The following is an 18021-nucleotide window of genomic DNA, read 5'->3' on the forward strand; positions in this document are numbered from 1 at the left end:
GGGAGGAAGGGGGGCCGGGAAGCAGAGCTTGCGGGGGGGGGGGCTGGGGGCCACAGGGCTAGCCGGGAGGAAGGGGGGCTGGGAAGCAGAGCTTGCGGGGGGGGGCTGGGGGCCGCAGGGCTAGCCGGGAGGAAGGGGGGCCGGGAAGCAGAGCTTGCGGGGGGGCTGGGGGCCGCAGGGCTAGCCGGGAGGAAGGGGGGCCGGGAAGCAGAGCTGGGGAGGGGGGGCTGGGGGCCGCAGGGCTAGCCGGGAGGAAGGGGGGCCGGGAAGCAGAGCTGGGGAGGGGGGGCTGGGGGCCGCAGGGCTAGCCGGGAGGAAGGGGGGCCGGGAAGCAGAGCTGGGGAGGGGGGACTGGGGGCCGCAGGGCTAGCCGGGAGGAAGGGGGGCCGGGAAGCAGAGCTGGGGAGGGGGGGCTGGGGGCCGCAGGGCTAGCCGGGAGGAAGGGGGGCCGGGAAGCAGAGCTGGGGAGGGGGGACTGGGGGCCGCAGGGCTAGCCGGGAGGAAGGGGGGCCGGGAAGCAGAGCTGGGGAGGGGGGGCTGGGGGCCGCAGGGCTAGCCGGGAGGAAGGGGGGCCGGGAAGCAGAGCTGGGGAGGGGGGACTGGGGGCCGCAGGGCTAGCCGGGAGGAAGGGGGGCCGGGAAGCAGAGCGTGCGGGGGGGGGCTGGGGGCCGCAGGGCTAGCCGGGAGGAAGGGGGCCGGGAAGCAGAGCTTGCGGGGGGGCTGGGGGCCGCAGGGCTAGCCGGGAGGAAGGGGGGCCGGGAAGCAGAGCTTGCGGGGGGGGGGCCGCAGGGCTAGCCGGGAGGAAGGGGGCCGGGAAGCAGAGCGTGTGGGGGGGGGCTGGGGGCCGCAGGGCTAGCCGGGAGGAAGGGGGGCCGGGAAGCAGAGCTGGGGAGGGGGGGCTGGGGGCCGCAGGGCTAGCCGGGAGGAAGGGGGCCGGGAAGCAGAGCGTGCGGGGGGGGGCTGGGGGCCGCAGGGCTAGCCGGGAGGAAGGGGGGCTGGGAAGCAGAGCTTGCGGGGGGGGGCTGGGGGCCGCAGGGCTAGCCGGGAGGAAGGGGGGCCGGGAAGCAGAGCTGGGGAGGGGGGGCTGGGGGCCGCAGGGCTAGCCGGGAGGAAGGGGGGCCGGGAAGCAGAGCTGGGGAGGGGGGGCTGGGGGCCGCAGGGCTAGCCGGGAGGAAGGGGGGCCGGGAAGCAGAGCTGGGGAGGGGGGGCTGGGGGCCGCAGGGCTAGCCGGGAGGAAGGGGGCCGGGAAGCAGAGCTGGGGAGGGGGGGCTGGGGGCCGCAGGGCTAGCCGGGAGGAAGGGGGCCGGGAAGCAGAGCTGGGGAGGGGGGGCTGGGGGCCGCAGGGCTAGCCGGGAGGAAGGGGGGCCGGGAAGCAGAGCTGGGGAGGGGGGGCTGGGGGCCGCAGGGCTAGCCGGGAGGAAGGGGGCCGGGAAGCAGAGCTGGGGAGGGGCGGGTTCCATGGGGCTGGACGGGAGGAGGGGGGCCAGAGGAAGGGGGGCCGGGAAGCAGAGCTTGCGGGGGGGGGGGGCTGGGGGCCGCAGGGCTAGCCGGGAGGAAGGGGGGCCGGGAAGCAGAGCTTGCGGGGGAGGGGCTGGGGGCCACAGGGCTAGCCGGGAGGAAGGGGGGCCGGGAAGCAGAGCTTGCGGGGGGGGGGGCTGGGGGCCACAGGGCTAGCCGGGAGGAAGGGGGGCCGGGAAGCAGAGCTTGCGGGGGGGGGGGGGCTGGGGGCCGCAGGGCTAGCCGGGAGGAAGGGGGGCCGGGAAGCAGAGCTTGCGGGGGGGGGCTGGGGGCCGCAGGGCTAGCCGGGAGGAAGGGGGGCCGGGAAGCAGAGCTTGCGGGGGGGCTGGGGGCCGCAGGGCTAGCCGGGAGGAAGGGGGGCCGGGAAGCAGAGCTGGGGAGGGGGGGGCTGGGGGCCGCAGGGCTAGCCGGGAGGAAGGGGGGCCGGGAAGCAGAGCTGGGGAGGGGGGGCTGGGGGCCGCAGGGCTAGCCGGGAGGAAGGGGGGGCCGGGAAGCAGAGCTGGGGAGGGGGGGCTGGGGGCCGCAGGGCTAGCCGGGAGGAAGGGGGGCCGGGAAGCAGAGCTGGGGAGGGGGGGACTGGGGGCCGCAGGGCTAGCCGGGAGGAAGGGGGGCCGGGAAGCAGAGCTGGGGAGGGGGGGCTGGGGGCCGCAGGGCTAGCCGGGAGGAAGGGGGGCCGGGAAGCAGAGCTGGGGAGGGGGGACTGGGGGGCCGCAGGGCTAGCCGGGAGGAAGGGGGGCCGGGAAGCAGAGCGTGCGGGGGGGGGCTGGGGGCCGCAGGGCTAGCCGGGAGGAAGGGGGCCGGGAAGCAGAGCTTGCGGGGGGGGCTGGGGGCCGCAGGGCTAGCCGGGAGGAAGGGGGGGCCGGGAAGCAGAGCTTGCGGGGGGGGGGCCGCAGGGCTAGCCGGGAGGAAGGGGGCCGGGAAGCAGAGCGTGTGGGGGGGGGCTGGGGGCCGCAGGGCTAGCCGGGAGGAAGGGGGGCCGGGAAGCAGAGCTGGGGAGGGGGGGCTGGGGGCCGCAGGGCTAGCCGGGAGGAAGGGGGCCGGGAAGCAGAGCGTGCGGGGGGGGGGCTGGGGGCCGCAGGGCTAGCCGGGAGGAAGGGGGGCCGGGAAGCAGAGCTGGGGAGGGGGGGCTGGGGGCCGCAGGGCTAGCCGGGAGGAAGGGGGCCGGGAAGCAGAGCTGGGGAGGGGGGGCTGGGGGCCGCAGGGCTAGCCGGGAGGAAGGGGGCCGGGAAGCAGAGCTGGGGAGGGGGGGCTGGGGGCCGCAGGGCTAGCCGGGAGGAAGGGGGGCCGGGAAGCAGAGCTGGGGAGGGGGGGCTGGGGGCCGCAGGGCTAGCCGGGAGGAAGGGGGCCGGGAAGCAGAGCTGGGGAGGGGGGGCTGGGGGCCGCAGGGCTAGCCGGGAGGAAGGGGGCCGGGAAGCAGAGCTGGGGAGGGGCGGGTTCCATGGGGCTGGACGGGAGGAGGGGGGCCAGAGGAAGGGGGGAGGGAAGCAGAGCTGGCGGCGGGGGAGGGGGGGTGTTGCAGCCACTGGCCACAGCCAGAGTCCAAGGGGCCGCGGCCCCGGCAGGCCCTCCCTTGAGTTGCTAGTAGAAGCTGGGGGGGGGGGGGGGGGGGGAGTGGCTGGGAGTCCCAACCCCCCCGGCTTTTGCATGTGACCACAGGGTCCCAGCGCCAATCGTGGCCCCGCCTCCCACTCGCTCCCCCGCCCCCGCCCCGCCGGGAATTCAGAAAATACCGACATTGCACGTTGCACGTAACGGCCCGTCCCGTAGAAAACCAGACTCCTGGGACCCTCCTGCCCGTCAGGTCTCTGCGCAGCAGGGGCTGGGCTGGCTCCTCGTGGAACACGTCTGGGCTCAGGCGCCTCCTGCTCCTGCCCTTGGGACCCCGAGAGCGGCCCCCTCAGTGCCTGGGGCCAAGCCAGCTCAGCAAGGGGGGCCAGGTCGGCGGCCTCTGCCCAGCGCCCGGCAGGCAAGTACGTGCCGTGCTGCGGAGACAGAGGGCGTCCAGCCTCCCTGTCACGCTGCACAGCTCTGCTGTCCTACGGTAACCCTGGGGGCATGCCTCAGTTTCCCTGGGCACTGCGCCTGTGGCTAGGCGGGGGTGGGAACCCTGCACGCACACAATGCCTGATGCCGTTGTAACCGGACCCCCACGAGCTGCGACCAAGTGACCCCTCCCCAGGAGCAGGAGCCTGGCTGGGGGGCTGAGACCAGGGGCAGGTCAGACTGGAGAGGAAAGAGCCAGGGCTCTGCCCCTTCCCGGGCCCCCTCCCCAAGCTGGGCGGTGCTGGCTGCCCCCTGCAGCTGGGGAGTCCCGTCAGGCCGGGGGGGCAGGGCCCAGTGACACCCCCCCACACACAGGCACAAGCGGCAGTCTCCAGTCGGGAAGGTGGGGGGGACAAGGCGGAGACGGGGCTGAGGGCGGAGGACGAGCCCTTTGGAAATGCCCCGACCGGGACAGCCTCAGGCTGGGGCCCAGCCCTAGCAGGGAGTGACGCCTGCCCTGGGACAGAGAGCTGGGACCTGAGCTCAAGGAGAGGCCCCCCACTCCCAGCAGCTCTGAGTCTTCAGATCCGTCGGTGCGCTCAGTAAGCTCCCAGCCAGTGCCCTGACCATTACTGGCCCCTTCTAACCCGAGCACCCCCGTGTGCTCACGAGCAACTCGCACCCCTGGGCGCCTTGCGTGTTCCTGAGTATCTCACACCTCCAGGCACGCTGTGTGTTCACGAGCAACTCGCACCCCTGGGCACCCTGTGTGCTCACGAGCAACTCGCACCCCTGGGCGCCCTGTGTGTTCACGAGCAACTCGCACCCCTGAGCGCCCTGTGTGTTCACGAGCAACTCACACCCCTGGGTACCCTGTGTGTTCACGAGCAACTCGCACCCCTGGGCACCCTGTGTGTTCACGAGCAACTCGCACTCCTGGGTACCCTGTGTGTTCACGAGCAACTCGCACCCCTGGGCGCCTTGTGTGTTCACGAGCAACTCGCACCCCTGGGCGCCTTGTGTGTTCACGAGCAACTCGCACCCCTGGGCGCCTTGTGTGTTCACGAGCAACTCGCACTCCTGGGCACCCTGTGTGTTCACGAGCAACTCGCACTCCTGGGTACCCTGTGTGTTCACGAGCAACTCGCACCCCTGGGCGCCTTGTGTGTTCACGAGCAACTCGCACCCCTGGGCGCCTTGTGTGTTCACGAGCAACTCGCACCCCTGGGCGCCCTGTGTGCTCACGAGCAACTCGCACCCCTGGGCGCCCTGTGTGTTCACGAGCAACTCGCACCCCTGGGCGCCCTGTGTGTTCACGAGCAACTCGCACCCCTGGGTGCCCTGTGTGTTCACGAGCAACTCGCACCCCTGGGTGCCCTGTGTGTTCACGAGCAACTCGCACTCCTGGGTACCCTGTGTGTTCACGAGCAACTCGCACTCCTGGGTACCCTGTGTGTTCACGAGCAACTCGCACTCCTGGGTACCCTGTGTGTTCACGAGCAACTCGCACTCCTGGGTACCCTGTGTGTTCACGAGCAACTCGCACCCCTGGGTACCCTGTGTGTTCACGAGCAACTCGCACCCGTGTGTTCATGAGTATCACACCTCCAAGCATACCGTGTACTCACGAGCAACTTGCACCCCCAGGAACCTCCGTGTGTTCCTGCAACTCGCACTCGCGGACACTGTGTTCATGAGCATTTCATACCTCCGGGCACCCCGTGTGTTCACGAGCAACTCACACCCCCAGACGCCCCCATGTTCACGAGTATCTTGCACCCGTGTGTTCCTGAGCAACTCGCACCCTGGGGCACCCCGCGTGTTCCCGAGCGAGGCCTGCACCAGAACTGAGAGCTGTCTGTGGCTGGGGAGGGGAGGGGGGTCGCTGTTCACCCTGGGCTCTGCAACAGCCAGGTGAGTCGCCAGCACAGGCCCGTGTGCGCAGGGCTGCCAGTGGGTGCACAGCTTCGCCCTGCTTCCCTAGGCGCAGGGGAGGGAGCGCCTCCTGGAGGAGCCAAGCGGGCTGGGAGGCAGGCAGAGAGCAATGGGGGCCGAGGCCGTGCTGTGGAACCGGGTTTGGGGCTGCGAGTGCGTAACCAGGCACTGGTGGAGGTGATGGTCCTGCCGCCGCAGACGGGAGCCGTGTCAGGCTGGCTCAGCAAACGCAGCAAGTCCCGTGGCACCTTCCAGTCTGAGTCCTACGGAGCCAGGGCCTCCCCTTGCTTTACTGGGAGTGCAGCGTCCGCGGCCTGCGGAACGGCTGCTCCCGCCCGCGCGGCTCCCTGCAGGATCAGCGCTGCTGACGGCTCCGGCGGGCTTGTCCCTCGCACGGTCATGGGATCCTCTGCGGGGCCGCAGCGCGGGGCAGGGCGTGGCCGGTGAGACCCGGTGGTGCCCCAGGTGTTTGGGTGCCATGTGAGACTGGCTTCAGTTCTTGAGAGACGTGGGGGGCAGTGCTCTGTTTCCTGCAGCAGTTCTGACTGGCTGCTTTCCGCAGGAAGCAGGGTGGTGGGAAAACCAGCCAATCAGCCAGAACCCCCCCGTAAGACACCCAGTGGGGACTGCAAAGGAATCGTTTCCAGGTCTGCCCTGGAAGCACTGGATGCACGGGTGGGCGGGAAGGAGGCAAGCTGGATCAAGGATCATTGCTCCGGCATGAAGGTAAAACCACAACAAATGCAAAGCTCTTCTGGAGAAACAGAGCACACAATTTCACTTCATCTGGCCTGGCCTGGCAGCTGCACATTAAGGAAGCTCTTAATAGAAGCAGGACCTCCCTTGTAATTAATAGGCAGCAGGTTTAAAACAAACAGGAACTATTTCTTCCCGCAGTGCAGTCACCTGTGGAACTCCTTGCCAGAGGATGTTGTGAAAGCCAAGACTATAACAGGGTTTAAGCAAAAGCTAGTTCAATTCCTGGAGGTTAGGTCCATCGATGGCTGTTAGCCAGGATGGGCAGGGCTGGTGTCCCTAGCCTGTGTGTGTCAGAAGCTGGGAATGAGCGACAGGGGCGGGATCACTGGAAGATTCCCTCCCTCGGCAGCACCTGGCCTTGGCTGCTGGTGGAGGACGGGACACTGGGCTGGCCCAGGATGGCTGTTCTGATGTTCTAACAAGGGAAGGATCTACCTGGCTAGCAGAGCGGCCAAGGGATCTCTGCTTTGTGCAGGTGTCTACTGAGAATGTGGACTGTGGATCCCAGAGCAGGCAAAGCCTTTTCCAGAACCCCCAGCAAGCAGAGCCCTGTCTCCGCCAGAGCCGTGGCAGACACTTTCCTCACCTCCACCCGAGCGGAAAGGGAAGAAGAGCAGCAGCAGCCCCGGCGGGCCAAGAAATGAAAAGGAGCAGCCCAGAGGCTTTGGGGTTTGTTTTACTTTCGAAAGGCCTCTGGGAGAAGCAGACGGCACGTCCGAGCCAGCGCCCCGGCTTGGCTCGCGCAGACGCAGCAGCACAGAGTGCGTCGTGCCAGTTGCGGGGCCGCTCGGGGGGCCGCTCTGCGTTCCCCCAGCAGGGGGCGCTCCTGGAGGGGCGACGGAGGAAAGCCCCGGCTCCCCGTATTGCAGACGGCCCAAGGTCCTAGAGCCGTGCACGGGGCCGAGAGCTAGTGGGCGCACGGCCTTCCCAAGCAAAACGTAAGCAGCACCAGGCTCGTGTGACTGGAGGCGCCACGGCTGCGGGAGCCGCTCCCTGGCTGCCTTCTCGGCGCTCCCGGGAGCAGGAGCTGCACCTGTGCCAGGCTCTGCGCAGCTCGGCCATTTCGCCCCGGCGGGGGTGGATTTTCTAGGGCTGAGCAGCACGTGGCCTCGCTCCCTTCCCCTCCTCCGCAGCGTTGGGTCGGTGGCAGATGAGCAAAGCCGCCTACGGCCCGGCTGCTCGCTACAGACCGGGCCCCGCCAGGACGGCCGCTTGCAGCTGCTGCTGGTACCGCTGCCGGCGCTCGCAGCGGGGGCAGGATTTCACGCTGTCCTGGCAGCTCTTGTGGAAGACAGTTCTGCAATCGCGACACCTGCAAGAAAGCAAAAGCAAATTCATCTCTTCGGCCACACGCGGGGCGCCAGGCTGGGGCAGAGAGCACCGACCGCCCCACCCGCCGGCCTTTATCTCTAGTCCCTCAGATTCAGCGCAGCTCATCCCCCTCCAGACAACCTCCGGCAAGGAGCAGGCTTCCCAGAGCAACCCTCAGGCAGCACACCCCATGCCCCGCCTGCCGGCCCCAGCAGGGCCAGGCAAAGGGACGGGAGAGCCTCTGCCTCCACAGGCAGCTGGGAAAACACGGGTCAGCTGCCGGGACTCAGCTGGTGACTCTCGTGTTTCCAGAAGAGCCAGCGCTAGGCCCGGCCGGCCGGCCGAGGAGGGTTTGACGGCAGGTGAGAGAGCAGAAAGCAGCTCTTAGGAAGCGGAGGCAAAACCAACGTCTCTAAGGCCACAGTGGGGGCGGGCGACTCACTAGCCCCTGATGTTGCCACGCGAGGAGGGAAGGTTCATTTTGACGTGCAAGTCGGCGCAGGCCCAGGGCGCGCCCAGCGACGCAGGAAGGAGGCTAAGAGCGAAGACTCTGCCTCCCCTCCCTGCCCCACTGGGGCCCAGCCCGACAGCAGGAAGTGCTGCTAGATGCGGCTGGGGGAGGCGGCGCTGTGGGGACGGCTGGGAGCAGAGGGGGGGGGGCTCGCCGCCTAGGCATGGACGCTCTGGCGCACGCCAGCTGTGAACCTGGCCCGCAAACAGCAGCCGTGCCGCCTGGCCTGACTGCGAGTCCCCGAGCGGAGGGGCAGGGCTGCGGGAGGTCCCAGCGCACTCGCCCAACAGCGAATGGAGGCAGCCTGCCGCCCCCCAGCCCAGCGGCCTGAAGGGATCCGTGCTGGTGAAACGCAGGCGTCTCCTCGGGCACGGCCAGTCGGGGCTCTGGGCACGCAGCAGCCTCGCCACACAAGTGATGTCTGTGCCTTTACAAATGGGGTTTCCTCTCTTTGCAACTAAGTTTTGGCCACGGGGAATCCCCGCGAGTTTATTAACTGGTGACTTTTCCATCCAGTCGCTATACTGGTAACAGGAGTATCGTGGTGACAGTAAAAGTTCTTCCTTCCCTATTAACATGGCCTGGTTAATCTGCGTGTCCTGGTTTTACTTCAGGGCGGGGATTCCCAGGTTTTCTTACCATTACGTGGGTGGTGGCAGCGGATTTTTATCCCCAAACATCTAGGTTTTTAAGATTTTGGGGGGACATTTTGGTCCAAAGCCTGGAGGGTTCAGGTTTTGGGGGACTTTTGCGGGCCCCCACTTCTGCATTCACCGTGCCAGAGTGGGGATTTAGCCTTGACCCCCGCACTGGGAACCTCCCTGGGCCCCGACTCACCTGCCACGGCTGGGTCCAATGGGCCCACCGGGACTGAACACGGGTCCCGCCCATTTCCCAGGCACTGAAATCTTTGCAGCAGGACCCAGGAGCCTTTCTGGACCCCACCCCCAGCGCACCAGAGGACTAGCTCAAGCACGTGCTTACATACATCGCTGGATCGGGGCCAGAGTGCTCAGCGGGGCAGAATCCCCAGGGCCGGACCCCTCTCGCGCTCCCCGGCAGGTCTCAGGGCTGTGACGCTACCTTCTCCCAGCTCTCCCACCACTGACCCAGCTGGGCCTTTTTCTGAAGGACACTGAGCCAGGTAGCCCCTACACCCCAGGGCGCTGGCCACGGGCCTCCGGACCCCACACGAGGCCTGTGTTCTCAGGCACCAGCATCCTTCCCAACGCCCCCAGGAGAGGACGGGCTGGCCCAGGAGCTCCGGCTCTAGCCTAGCGCGTAGAGAGCTGGGGCCAAGTCCTGGCCGGGGTGCCCCTGGGAGAGTCACTGGGTCTGGCTCCACTGCAGGGCCACGGGGCTGAGCCACGCAGCTCGGCTGGCCTAACACTTCAGCACAGCCAGGCCTCAGCCCCCCTCCCCGCCTGTACAACAGAGAGAACAGCCCCGCCCCGCCCCCGTTACCTCAGTCCTGGCTGCACCACTCACCGGCTGGTCGTGTCGAACTCGAAGGGGAAAACGATGCCGCTGCGGTTGCAGATCTGACAGATGAAGCCTCGCTGGGTGCAGAGGTCACAGTTGTAGACGTGGTGGGAAGCAAACTGGATCAGCGCCTGCAGGTGCACCTCAAACACGCCGCTGGCTATCTGCAGGAGAGAGAGCTTCACAGAGCGCTGGGGAGGCTGGGCTCTCTGGGGTCTGGGCGCCACGCCAGCCACGGCCTCTGCAGAGCGGTGGGGAGGCTGGGCTCTCTGGGGTCTGGGCGCCACGCCAGCCACGGCCTCTGCAGAGCGGTGGGGAGGCTGGGCTCTGCGGGGTCTGTGCGCCACGCTAGCCACGGCCTCTGCAGAGCGGTGGGGAGGCTGGTCTCTGCGGGGTCTGTGCGCCACGCTAGCCACGGCCTCTGCAGAGCGGTGGGGAGGCTGGTCTCTGCGGGGTCTGTGCGCCACGCTAGCCACGGCCTCTGCAGAGCGGTGGGGAGGCTGGTCTCTGCGGGGTCTGGGCGCCACGCTAGCCGCGGTGGGGAGGCTGGTCTCTGCGGGGTCTGTGCGCCACGCTAGCCACGGCCTCTGCAGAGCGGTGGGGAGGCTGGTCTCTGCGGGGTCTGGGCGCCACGCTAGCCGCGGTGGGGAGGCTGGTCTCTGCGGGGTCTGTGTGCCACGGCTAGCCACGGCCTCTGCGGAGCGGTGGGGAGGCTGGTCTCTGCGGGGTCTGTGTGCCACGGCTAGCCACGGCCTCTGCAGAGCGGTGGGGAGGCTGGTCTCTGCGGGGTCTGTGTGCCACGGCTAGCCACGGCCTCTGCAGAGCGGTGGGGAGGCTGGGCTCTGCAGGGTCTGTGTGCCACGGCTAGCCACGGCCTCTGCAGAGCGGTGGGGAGGCTGGGCTCTGCGGGGTCTGTGTGCCACGGCTAGCCACGGCCTCTACAGAGCAGTGGGGAGGCTGGTCTCTGCGGGGTCTGTGTGCCACGGCTAGCCACGGCCTCTACAGAGCAGTGGGGAGGCTGGTCTCTGCGGGGTCTGTGTGCCACGGCTAGCCACGGCCTCTACAGAGCAGTGGGGAGGCTGGTCTCTGCGGGGTCTGTGTGCCACGGCTAGCCATGGCCTCTACAGAGCAGTGGGGAGGCTGGTCTCTGCGGGGTCTGTGTGCCACGGCTAGCCACGGCCTCTACAGAGCAGTGGGGAGGCTGGTCTCTGCGGGGTCTGTGTGCCACGGCTAGCCATGGCCTCTACAGAGCAGTGGGGAGGCTGGTCTCTGCGGGGTCTGTGTGCCACGGCTAGCCACGGCCTCTACAGAGCAGTGGGGAGGCTGGTCTCTGCGGGGTCTGTGTGCCACGGCTAGCCACGGCCTCTACAGAGCAGTGGGGAGGCTGGTCTCTGCGGGGTCTGTGTGCCACGGCTAGCCATGGCCTCTGCAGAGCGGGGGGGAGGCTGGTCTCTGCAGGGTCTGTGTGCCACGGCTAGCCACGGCCTCTACAGAGCAGTTGGGAGGCTGGTCTCTGCGGGGTCTGTGTGCCACGGCTAGCCACGGCCTCTACAGAGCAGTGGGGAGGCTGGTCTCTGCGGGGTCTGTGTGCCACGGCTAGCCACGGCCTCTACAGAGCAGTGGGGAGGCTGGTCTCTGCGGGGTCTGTGTGCCACGGCTAGCCCCTGGTCATGCCCGGCTGGGGCAGACCGTGATGCGAGCGGCCTGAGCTGAAAAGCAGGTTCCAGATGGCGCAGCGGCTGCACGCCCCACGTCCCCAGGTGAAGCTCGTGCTGGGAGGGGCTCTGTCCCCCTCAGCCCAGGGCCGGAAGCACGTTCCTGTGGCAGAGGGCCTGGCTGAGAGCCCGCAGGCCACATCCCAACAAGGCAGCGGGAGGGGGAGGCCCACGTCTGTGAGGTTCTCGGCACCACCCGGGACACGAGGCCACGGTCCTGCCGGTGCCGAGGGACTGAACGGCCGCAGCGCCGGGGGCTGGCTCCGTGCCCACTGCAACAAGGCAGGTGGGCAGGGCACCAGGAGGGCGTCTGGCTCGCTGCCCAAGAAGCTGGCCCAGGGCGGCCTGGTGCGACTGGTTCTTTGCCCTTTGTGCCCGTCTCTGCATCGCTTCGCTGCCAGGCAGGTTGCCCAGGAGCGCACGGCCCTGCTCTCCACGGAGCCAGCCCGGTAGAGCACGACGCTGGCGCTGGGTGACTCGGAACCATGCGGATGTACCCGCCGTGGCTCCCCGCACCAGGGCGCTTTGCTGCAGCCCGAGGCGTCCGAACGCGCCTGTGCGGAGAGGCTGGGCACGAGGGGAGGGGCGGAGAGGGGCAGCTCCGGCAGGTGGCTTCGCGCCAGAGGCTGCAGCAGGGCCTCGTGTCCAGACACCTCGCACCACGGTGCCGCTGCGGCGGAAGCAACATCTCAGAGATGCCCCAGCCCGCCTTGCGCCGCGCCCCTCTGGCCACGGGGGGCTGAGCCAGGCCATTGGAAACAGAGGGCCCCAACCTCTGGCCCTTGGCCCTCCTGCTTTGGGCCAACACCCCCAGGGTCTGCAGCCCGTCAGGGCGCGCTCAGGCCTGTCCCTCCTTCGCAGTACGGCAGCGGTGGGACACGTGCTGGGTGCACGCGAATGGGCATCAGCCACACTGGCTTGGAAGGGGTTAAGGTGGCCAGGCAGGGGGAGCTGGCTCGGCTGCGTGGGCCAGGCGGGGCCAGTGTGGAGCCAGGGGGCTGCCGTGCTAAGCAGCTGGGAACCCGCAGAAGCAGCCAGGGAAGCAGCATGACACAGGCCTCGGCTGCTAGTTCCAGGGTCCCCGTCTGGTCACTGCGCAGGGGACACCGGTGACAGCAGGGCCCGTGGAGTCCCTGGGAGGGGAGTGGAGCGGCCCGGCAGGAAGAGGCCCAGGAGCGCGCAGGGAGCGGGATCACCCCGCGGGGAGGAGGGCGCAGGCTGGTGGAGCTCCGGGACTTGGGCAGCTGCTGGGTCAGCGTGTCCCAGCCCCCCGTGCAGCCGAGGTGGCCCTGGGCCAGGCACATGGGCTGCTGCTTGGGCAGCCCCAGCCAGCGGATCCTGGGTGCTACCCAGGAGTAAGAGCGGCAGCCACGGGAGCCAACCCCGCCCCGCAGGCGGCTGCAGCCCTGCCCAGTGAGCTGCGTGGAGCCCAGAGTCTCTGCCGGGGCGGGCGGATTAACGGGAACGCTGCCTCCTGGAGCACTCGCGGCGCAGAAACCGCTCCCAGGTGTCCGGGATTTTCGCCTCCTGGCCGGTAAAAAATTTCAGAAAATACCCGACACCTGACATGCCTGGCTGGCACTTTCGGATATTTCCCAGCCAGCAGGCGAAAATCCCGGGGGCTTCCCTGGTTCCGCAGGGGAGGTGTCTGGCCCGGTGCAGGGAGACAAGATGGCGGGCGGCCACCAGCAGCTTGTTAAGGCCAGAAAGCCTCAAAAGCATTTCTTAAAGGGGCCACGCTGTTTACATTTTTTTTCTTAACTCTTGGGGTCCTTTTCTTTTTTCCCCCCTTGGTGGGTTTTTTTTTGATGGTTGGGGGGGCGGGTTCGGTCTTTTTGGTTAAACCATCTGGCAACCCTATTACTAAAAATGCCTGTAACTAAACTGCATCCTGACACAGCCCACAGAGGACCCCCGCCCACAGCAGAGCTCTCACCTGTCGCAGGTCAGTCACGCTGTATTTATGGGGCGAGTCCAAGAGATAGTTCCGATGGTCAAGTCTCCAAAGAAACACAAAACAACAAGGGTCAGACACCTCCCCAGGCCGGAAAAGGACGTCGAGGCAGGCACAAAACATGATGTGGAAGCTCCTGCAAATCTGATTTCCGTTCCCATTAAAATGGCTTGAGATGGGCCAAAAGTCCCTGTATCGTATCCTTTTGCCCAGCTGTCTCCTCTTCAGCAGGAAGGCTGCCGTGGCTCCCTCTTACCACGTGGGCCAGAAACTGATGCACACCAGGGAGCAGCGGATGGAAACGGGGGCAACGACAAAGCCCCCATGGTCCCCGCTGCCCCAGTACGTCCTAGCAGAGAAGTCGGACAGTCCCAGGGACCCAGCGCAAACCGGGGGTGGCTGGGCCAGTGGACCAGTGAGCAATGACCGTTCTGACATCCCGCGGGCGGTCAACCCGACCTGCCGTGGCTGCCATCAGGAGATGCCTCTCGGCGGAGCGGGGCGGGCTACTAGCAGAGCACTGTGCTCCCCGTGGGGGTTTGCAGGGACCGGACGGGCGCTGGCAAAGGCTGCTGAGGGGGTCGCCAGCCCCGACCATCCAAGGTCCCGGCTCGACCTGCCTAAACCCCGGCGTGGGTTGCAGCCAGGCGGTGACCCGGGTGCGTCGGGGCCACATGTCCCAGCTCTCCCCGGCCAGGGGGGCGATGCACATTAAGCAGCAAAGCTCCCAGAGCGGGGACTGAAGGACACGCCCCTCGAGTGCTCCCATGGCCGGAGGGGAGGCGCACGAGCGGCTTCAAAGCTGCTGGCCCAGGACTGGAGACCCGCCGGGGCCTGTGGCCAGGGCGCCGCCGCTTCGTTTCACTGTTATTGGCACCTCCTGTATCTGGGGCTCTCCATGCATGTCGGGGCGGCCACAGCTGGGTTTGCGCTGGACACAAACACTCCGTGGCCCAGCTGGCAGGGGTCCCGCGTGCAGAGCCCCTCGAGTGCACGCCCCCCGGCTGTGGCCTCGTTGCCGTGGGAAGGGGGCGACTCCGCCCCTCGTTAGGTGCAAGGGGCCGGCCCAGGCAGCAGGCCGACGGTCAGCGCTCCCAGGCCCTTGCCAAGGCCAGTTCCCCACGGCACGGCACGGGAGCGACCCTCCCGCCTGCCACAGCTGGGCACAGACCATCGCCCCTCCCAAGGGCCCGGCAGGTGGCGGAGTCGGGAGTGTCTAGCTCCCAGGACCCGTGGCATCCAGACTCCTCCAGAAGGCTCCAGCTCCAGGCAGAGCCGCTCCTTGGACCCCCGGCTCGGTCTCGGGCTGCTCCAGCCCCCCAGGGCCTTTGCAGAGCGCCCTGACGAGGTGCCTGGGCGGGGAGGGAGACGGAGCCAGGCCAGGCTGGGGAGCCGTGAGTCTGGGCGGACGGTCAGGACGCCAGCAGCGCAGAGAGCGGCCTCACCTTTTGCTGAGCTCCTTCAGGGCCCCGCTGCGACACACGAGGAGGTAATCGCCCAGCAGTTTCAGCTGCTCGCGGCTTCTGCGGATTCGACTCATCTGCTCCGCGTGGCCGTACAGGCTCTCGTTCACCAGCTTCAGGTTGATTAAGGGTTGATTGCGGATCTGATTCAGGAATTTTAACGCTTGTCGACAAATCTAAAAGACAGGAAAAGCCGTCACTGATCCGGGCCGGCCTCGCCGCAGGGGATGCCCCCTGCGGGCTCTGGAGCAGGCCTTGCCACGAAGGATGCTCCCGAGGACAGTCGAGGACTGTAAGGCCAGAAGGGACCACAGGATCACTGCGCCTTCACATCACACAGGCCAGAGAACGGTGTTGGGGCTACAGCATCTTTCAGAGTCATCCCGGCTCAAGCTGAGGACTCCAAACGGCAGCGAACCTGCCTCTGCTGCAGCAGCAAACCCACCCTCCCTGGCAAACCGTGCGTCTAATTCGACTGGAGCCAGGCGGCCTCTTGTCCTGCTTTGCACTGCGTGGTACTGGCTCCCTGCAGGCACCGCCAGCTGTATTCTCCTCCTGACCTTTAGGCCGCTGGTTCTTTTCTGCACCCTCCGCAGGTTGCCAACACCCTTTTCCAAGCGTGGATGTCAGACCCGCACACGCTATTCCAGCACCAGTGCCCCAGCGCCACGCCCGGGCAAAATCCCCTCCTGCCCCGCTGGACCACAGGGGTGTGAGAGAACTGGGCAGCCCCTCCCGAGACTTACTGCTCTTTTTGTCAAGTCCCAGTTGTGGATGAGGCGCGAGGGAATCACAGACTCGTCGTCCTGGTGGCAACCGTCGCAGTAATAGAGTCCAGAGAAGGCACAAAGTTTGGGTTTCACAAAACTGAGTCCGATCTGGCGGGAACAGCCTGGGAAGAAGAGAGATTGGGCCGTGAGAGAACAGCGAACCCTAACCCCAGGCACCTCCAAAGATGGGTCCAAAGAGCACAGACCTGGGAGCTGGGCTGTGGACGGAAGCACTTTGCGGAGAACATCTCCAATTAGACGGGGCAGCAGAGTCACTGGGGCTAGAGAGAGGCCAAGAGAAAGTGAGAAGAGTAACACAGAAGAGTCCAGCGAGGGAGCTGCTAACGGGAGAAGCGTGCGCTTCCCAGGGGTTCCAGCAGAGCACAGTGGGTCCCGTTCCCCCTGCCCAGAAGGCGCAGTAGGAAATCAAAGCTCAAGGAGGTTTTCCCCAAAGCTCCCAGCTGACCAAAGCAGCCCCGAGCGCACAGATGCAGAAAACAGCAAGAAACCAACCCAAGCGGTGAGCAGCACGGCACCAAGGAAAGAGAGTTGCTCCAACCAGTCGCTAGGAGATCTGGCCCCCGTCTCCTCTGTGGCTAGATACAAATGTCCAGGCTCAGCCCGGGATGTGGAACCCTTAGAAGGAGCAGCTGGAAGCCACTAACCTGGCTCCTTTGGGGTTCACTGTGGTGAGATTTGGATCATGAGTTTTTCCTACTAGTCACGTCCCACGCGGGAGAACCGGGGCTTGTGTATTGACTGGGGGCCAGTCGGAGCCCAGCGGAGGGGGCTGCGCTCTCCACCGCCCAGCAGGAGCAGAGTTAGTGAGACAGACCGTGGGAGTCGCACTCCGGCCTTGGCCACGCACATGGGCCACACGCTGCTCCTGGCAGCCAGCACACACGCCTGGGTCGGCCCATTTCAAGGGCTAGGACATGACTGCAGGCAGGGAAGCCAAGCTCAGACAGGCCCTGCAAACCCCTCGGTCGGCTGCCTCTGCCCGTCAGTGGCCGAGGGGCAGCCGGGCTCCGGCAGAAGGACGTGATGGTTCGGAAATGAAAAGCCTGCTGGGCGCAGAGCACCCGGGTGGGGATTCCCCGAGTTTAATCGACTAAAGGAAGAGCACACGAAGCTTTCTGGGGAAATCAGTGTCTGGTCTCCTATGGAATCAGAGCGCTGGGGGCGGGACTTCCTGGGTGCCGGTTAAATGAGTCACAGGCTGCTGCAGTGGAACTCTCTGTCCCTGGAGCGCTGATCCCTGGGACCACCCGCTCCTCGTGGCTCGTCCCCGGGCCGGAGCCCCGGCTTTCAGCGGCCAGGCCAGGCCTGTCCCGTGAGGCGGAGCCAGGACGCACGGCCAAGCCAGCACCTACCTGCGCAGATGAAGCTCTGGGAGCCCAGGCCTTTCTCCACGGGGATGGCCACCAGGTACTGCAGCAAAAAGCCATTTTCCTTTACGGTGGTTTTCAAGATGGCCTGCGAATTCCCGTCCAAATGGCCCCCGAGCGTCAGCGCCTCCTCGGCCGTTTCTAGATACGAGGTCAGCACCCGGCGGACGAGCCCCCTCCACGCCGCGGCGGCGGCGGCGCTCGGCGCCCGCAGCTTCAGGACGGCTTTGGAGGTGATCACCTTGAAGAAGGCAGGCCCGCCCAGACTCGTGTCGGGCAGGATGTCCTGGATCGTCTCTATCCCGTAGCTGTTGCTCAGGATTTTTTCGTGGTTTCTCACTTTAAAGCATTTTAAAGCGTCCAACGACAAGGAAAAAATGAACGGAGCCCAAGCCCTGTCGACATCCATGTACAGCACCGTTTCTTTCACGGCGTCGAGTTCTGGTGCAAGAGCAGACGTCCAGACACAGGCGCTTCCAGCAGCGCTGCTGGCCGGGGGCAACGCCGCTGACTCGCCAGGCAGCGCTCCAACCGCGAGCCCCTCCAGGGCGCCTTCCGGACAGTCAAGCGTCTCCCATTCCTCCTCCTGCTGGGGCCGGCACTTGCGGAGCGCCTCGTGTATCCTGTCCAGCCAGTCCTCAGCCTCGTCCCGGGAAGGGGCCCGCAAGCACAGCCTCTTCCCCGAGAACACCAGCTCGAAGCGGCCGTCGCTGCACACCCGCCCCAGCGACTCGCAGCGCAGCAGCGAGAAGTTCTCCAGGCAAACCCGCTCCTCGTGGTCCAGGAAGAGGCGCAACTCCAGAGGCGACAGCTCACAGCAGAGCTCCTTCCACAGGCCCATGGCTCCCCGGCGCTCCAAAGTGCCCAGCTTCAGGAGGCCTCGGAAGGGATTGGAGAGACCTTGGGGAGACAAGACACTCCGTGAGCCGGGGAGAAGCTCCCACGAGCAGGCACAGCAGCAGGGAAGCGTTCCAGCTGCCTCCCAGAGAGTGGCCTGACTTCCCACTGCTCTACCCCTTGTGCAAAATGAGTGTGTAAAACTGCCCCCAGAGAAGGGGCGCTCGCCTTGCACTTTGCACTGGTATTGGTGACCAGGCACTGGGGAGAATGGATCTCTTAGGGCCTGCATGCCAGAGAAATCTGCTAGCTACCCCCACAGCTGGGGCCAGGAGCACCCCGCAGCACGGGGACCCACGAGCAGCTGGCGCCCTCTACGCCTGCTCAGAAGGGGT

The 18021-nt window shown here is 66.9% G+C and overlaps 1 protein-coding gene across 7 annotated transcripts in view; it reads right to left on the minus strand.

The window, feature by feature from the left end:
• Positions 1-6853: 6853 nt before the first annotated feature.
• Positions 6854-18021, minus strand: part of PLEKHM1 (pleckstrin homology and RUN domain containing M1) — a 36623-nt gene continuing 25455 nt past the window's right edge. For 6 of the 7 annotated variants that reach the window (XM_075911670.1, XM_075911671.1, XM_075911672.1 and 3 more), the window contains 7 exons: positions 16775-17689; positions 15608-15682; positions 15378-15523; positions 14614-14807; positions 13151-13214; positions 9506-9663; positions 6854-7507 (listed from right to left, as the gene is read on the minus strand). In XM_075911670.1, the coding sequence (XP_075767785.1) occupies positions 7378-7507; positions 9506-9663; positions 13151-13214; positions 14614-14807; positions 15378-15523; positions 15608-15682; positions 16775-17689 (1682 nt within the window). In that variant the 3' untranslated portion in view covers positions 6854-7377. The remainder of the gene's footprint in view (positions 7508-9505; positions 9664-13150; positions 13215-14613; positions 14808-15377; positions 15524-15607; positions 15683-16774; positions 17690-18021) is intronic. The other variant, XM_075911675.1, reaches the window with a different exon arrangement.

This window comes from Pelodiscus sinensis, chromosome 29 (genome assembly GCF_049634645.1).
Source record: "Pelodiscus sinensis isolate JC-2024 chromosome 29, ASM4963464v1, whole genome shotgun sequence".
In the NCBI taxonomy this organism is placed as follows: domain Eukaryota; kingdom Metazoa; phylum Chordata; order Testudines; family Trionychidae; genus Pelodiscus; species Pelodiscus sinensis.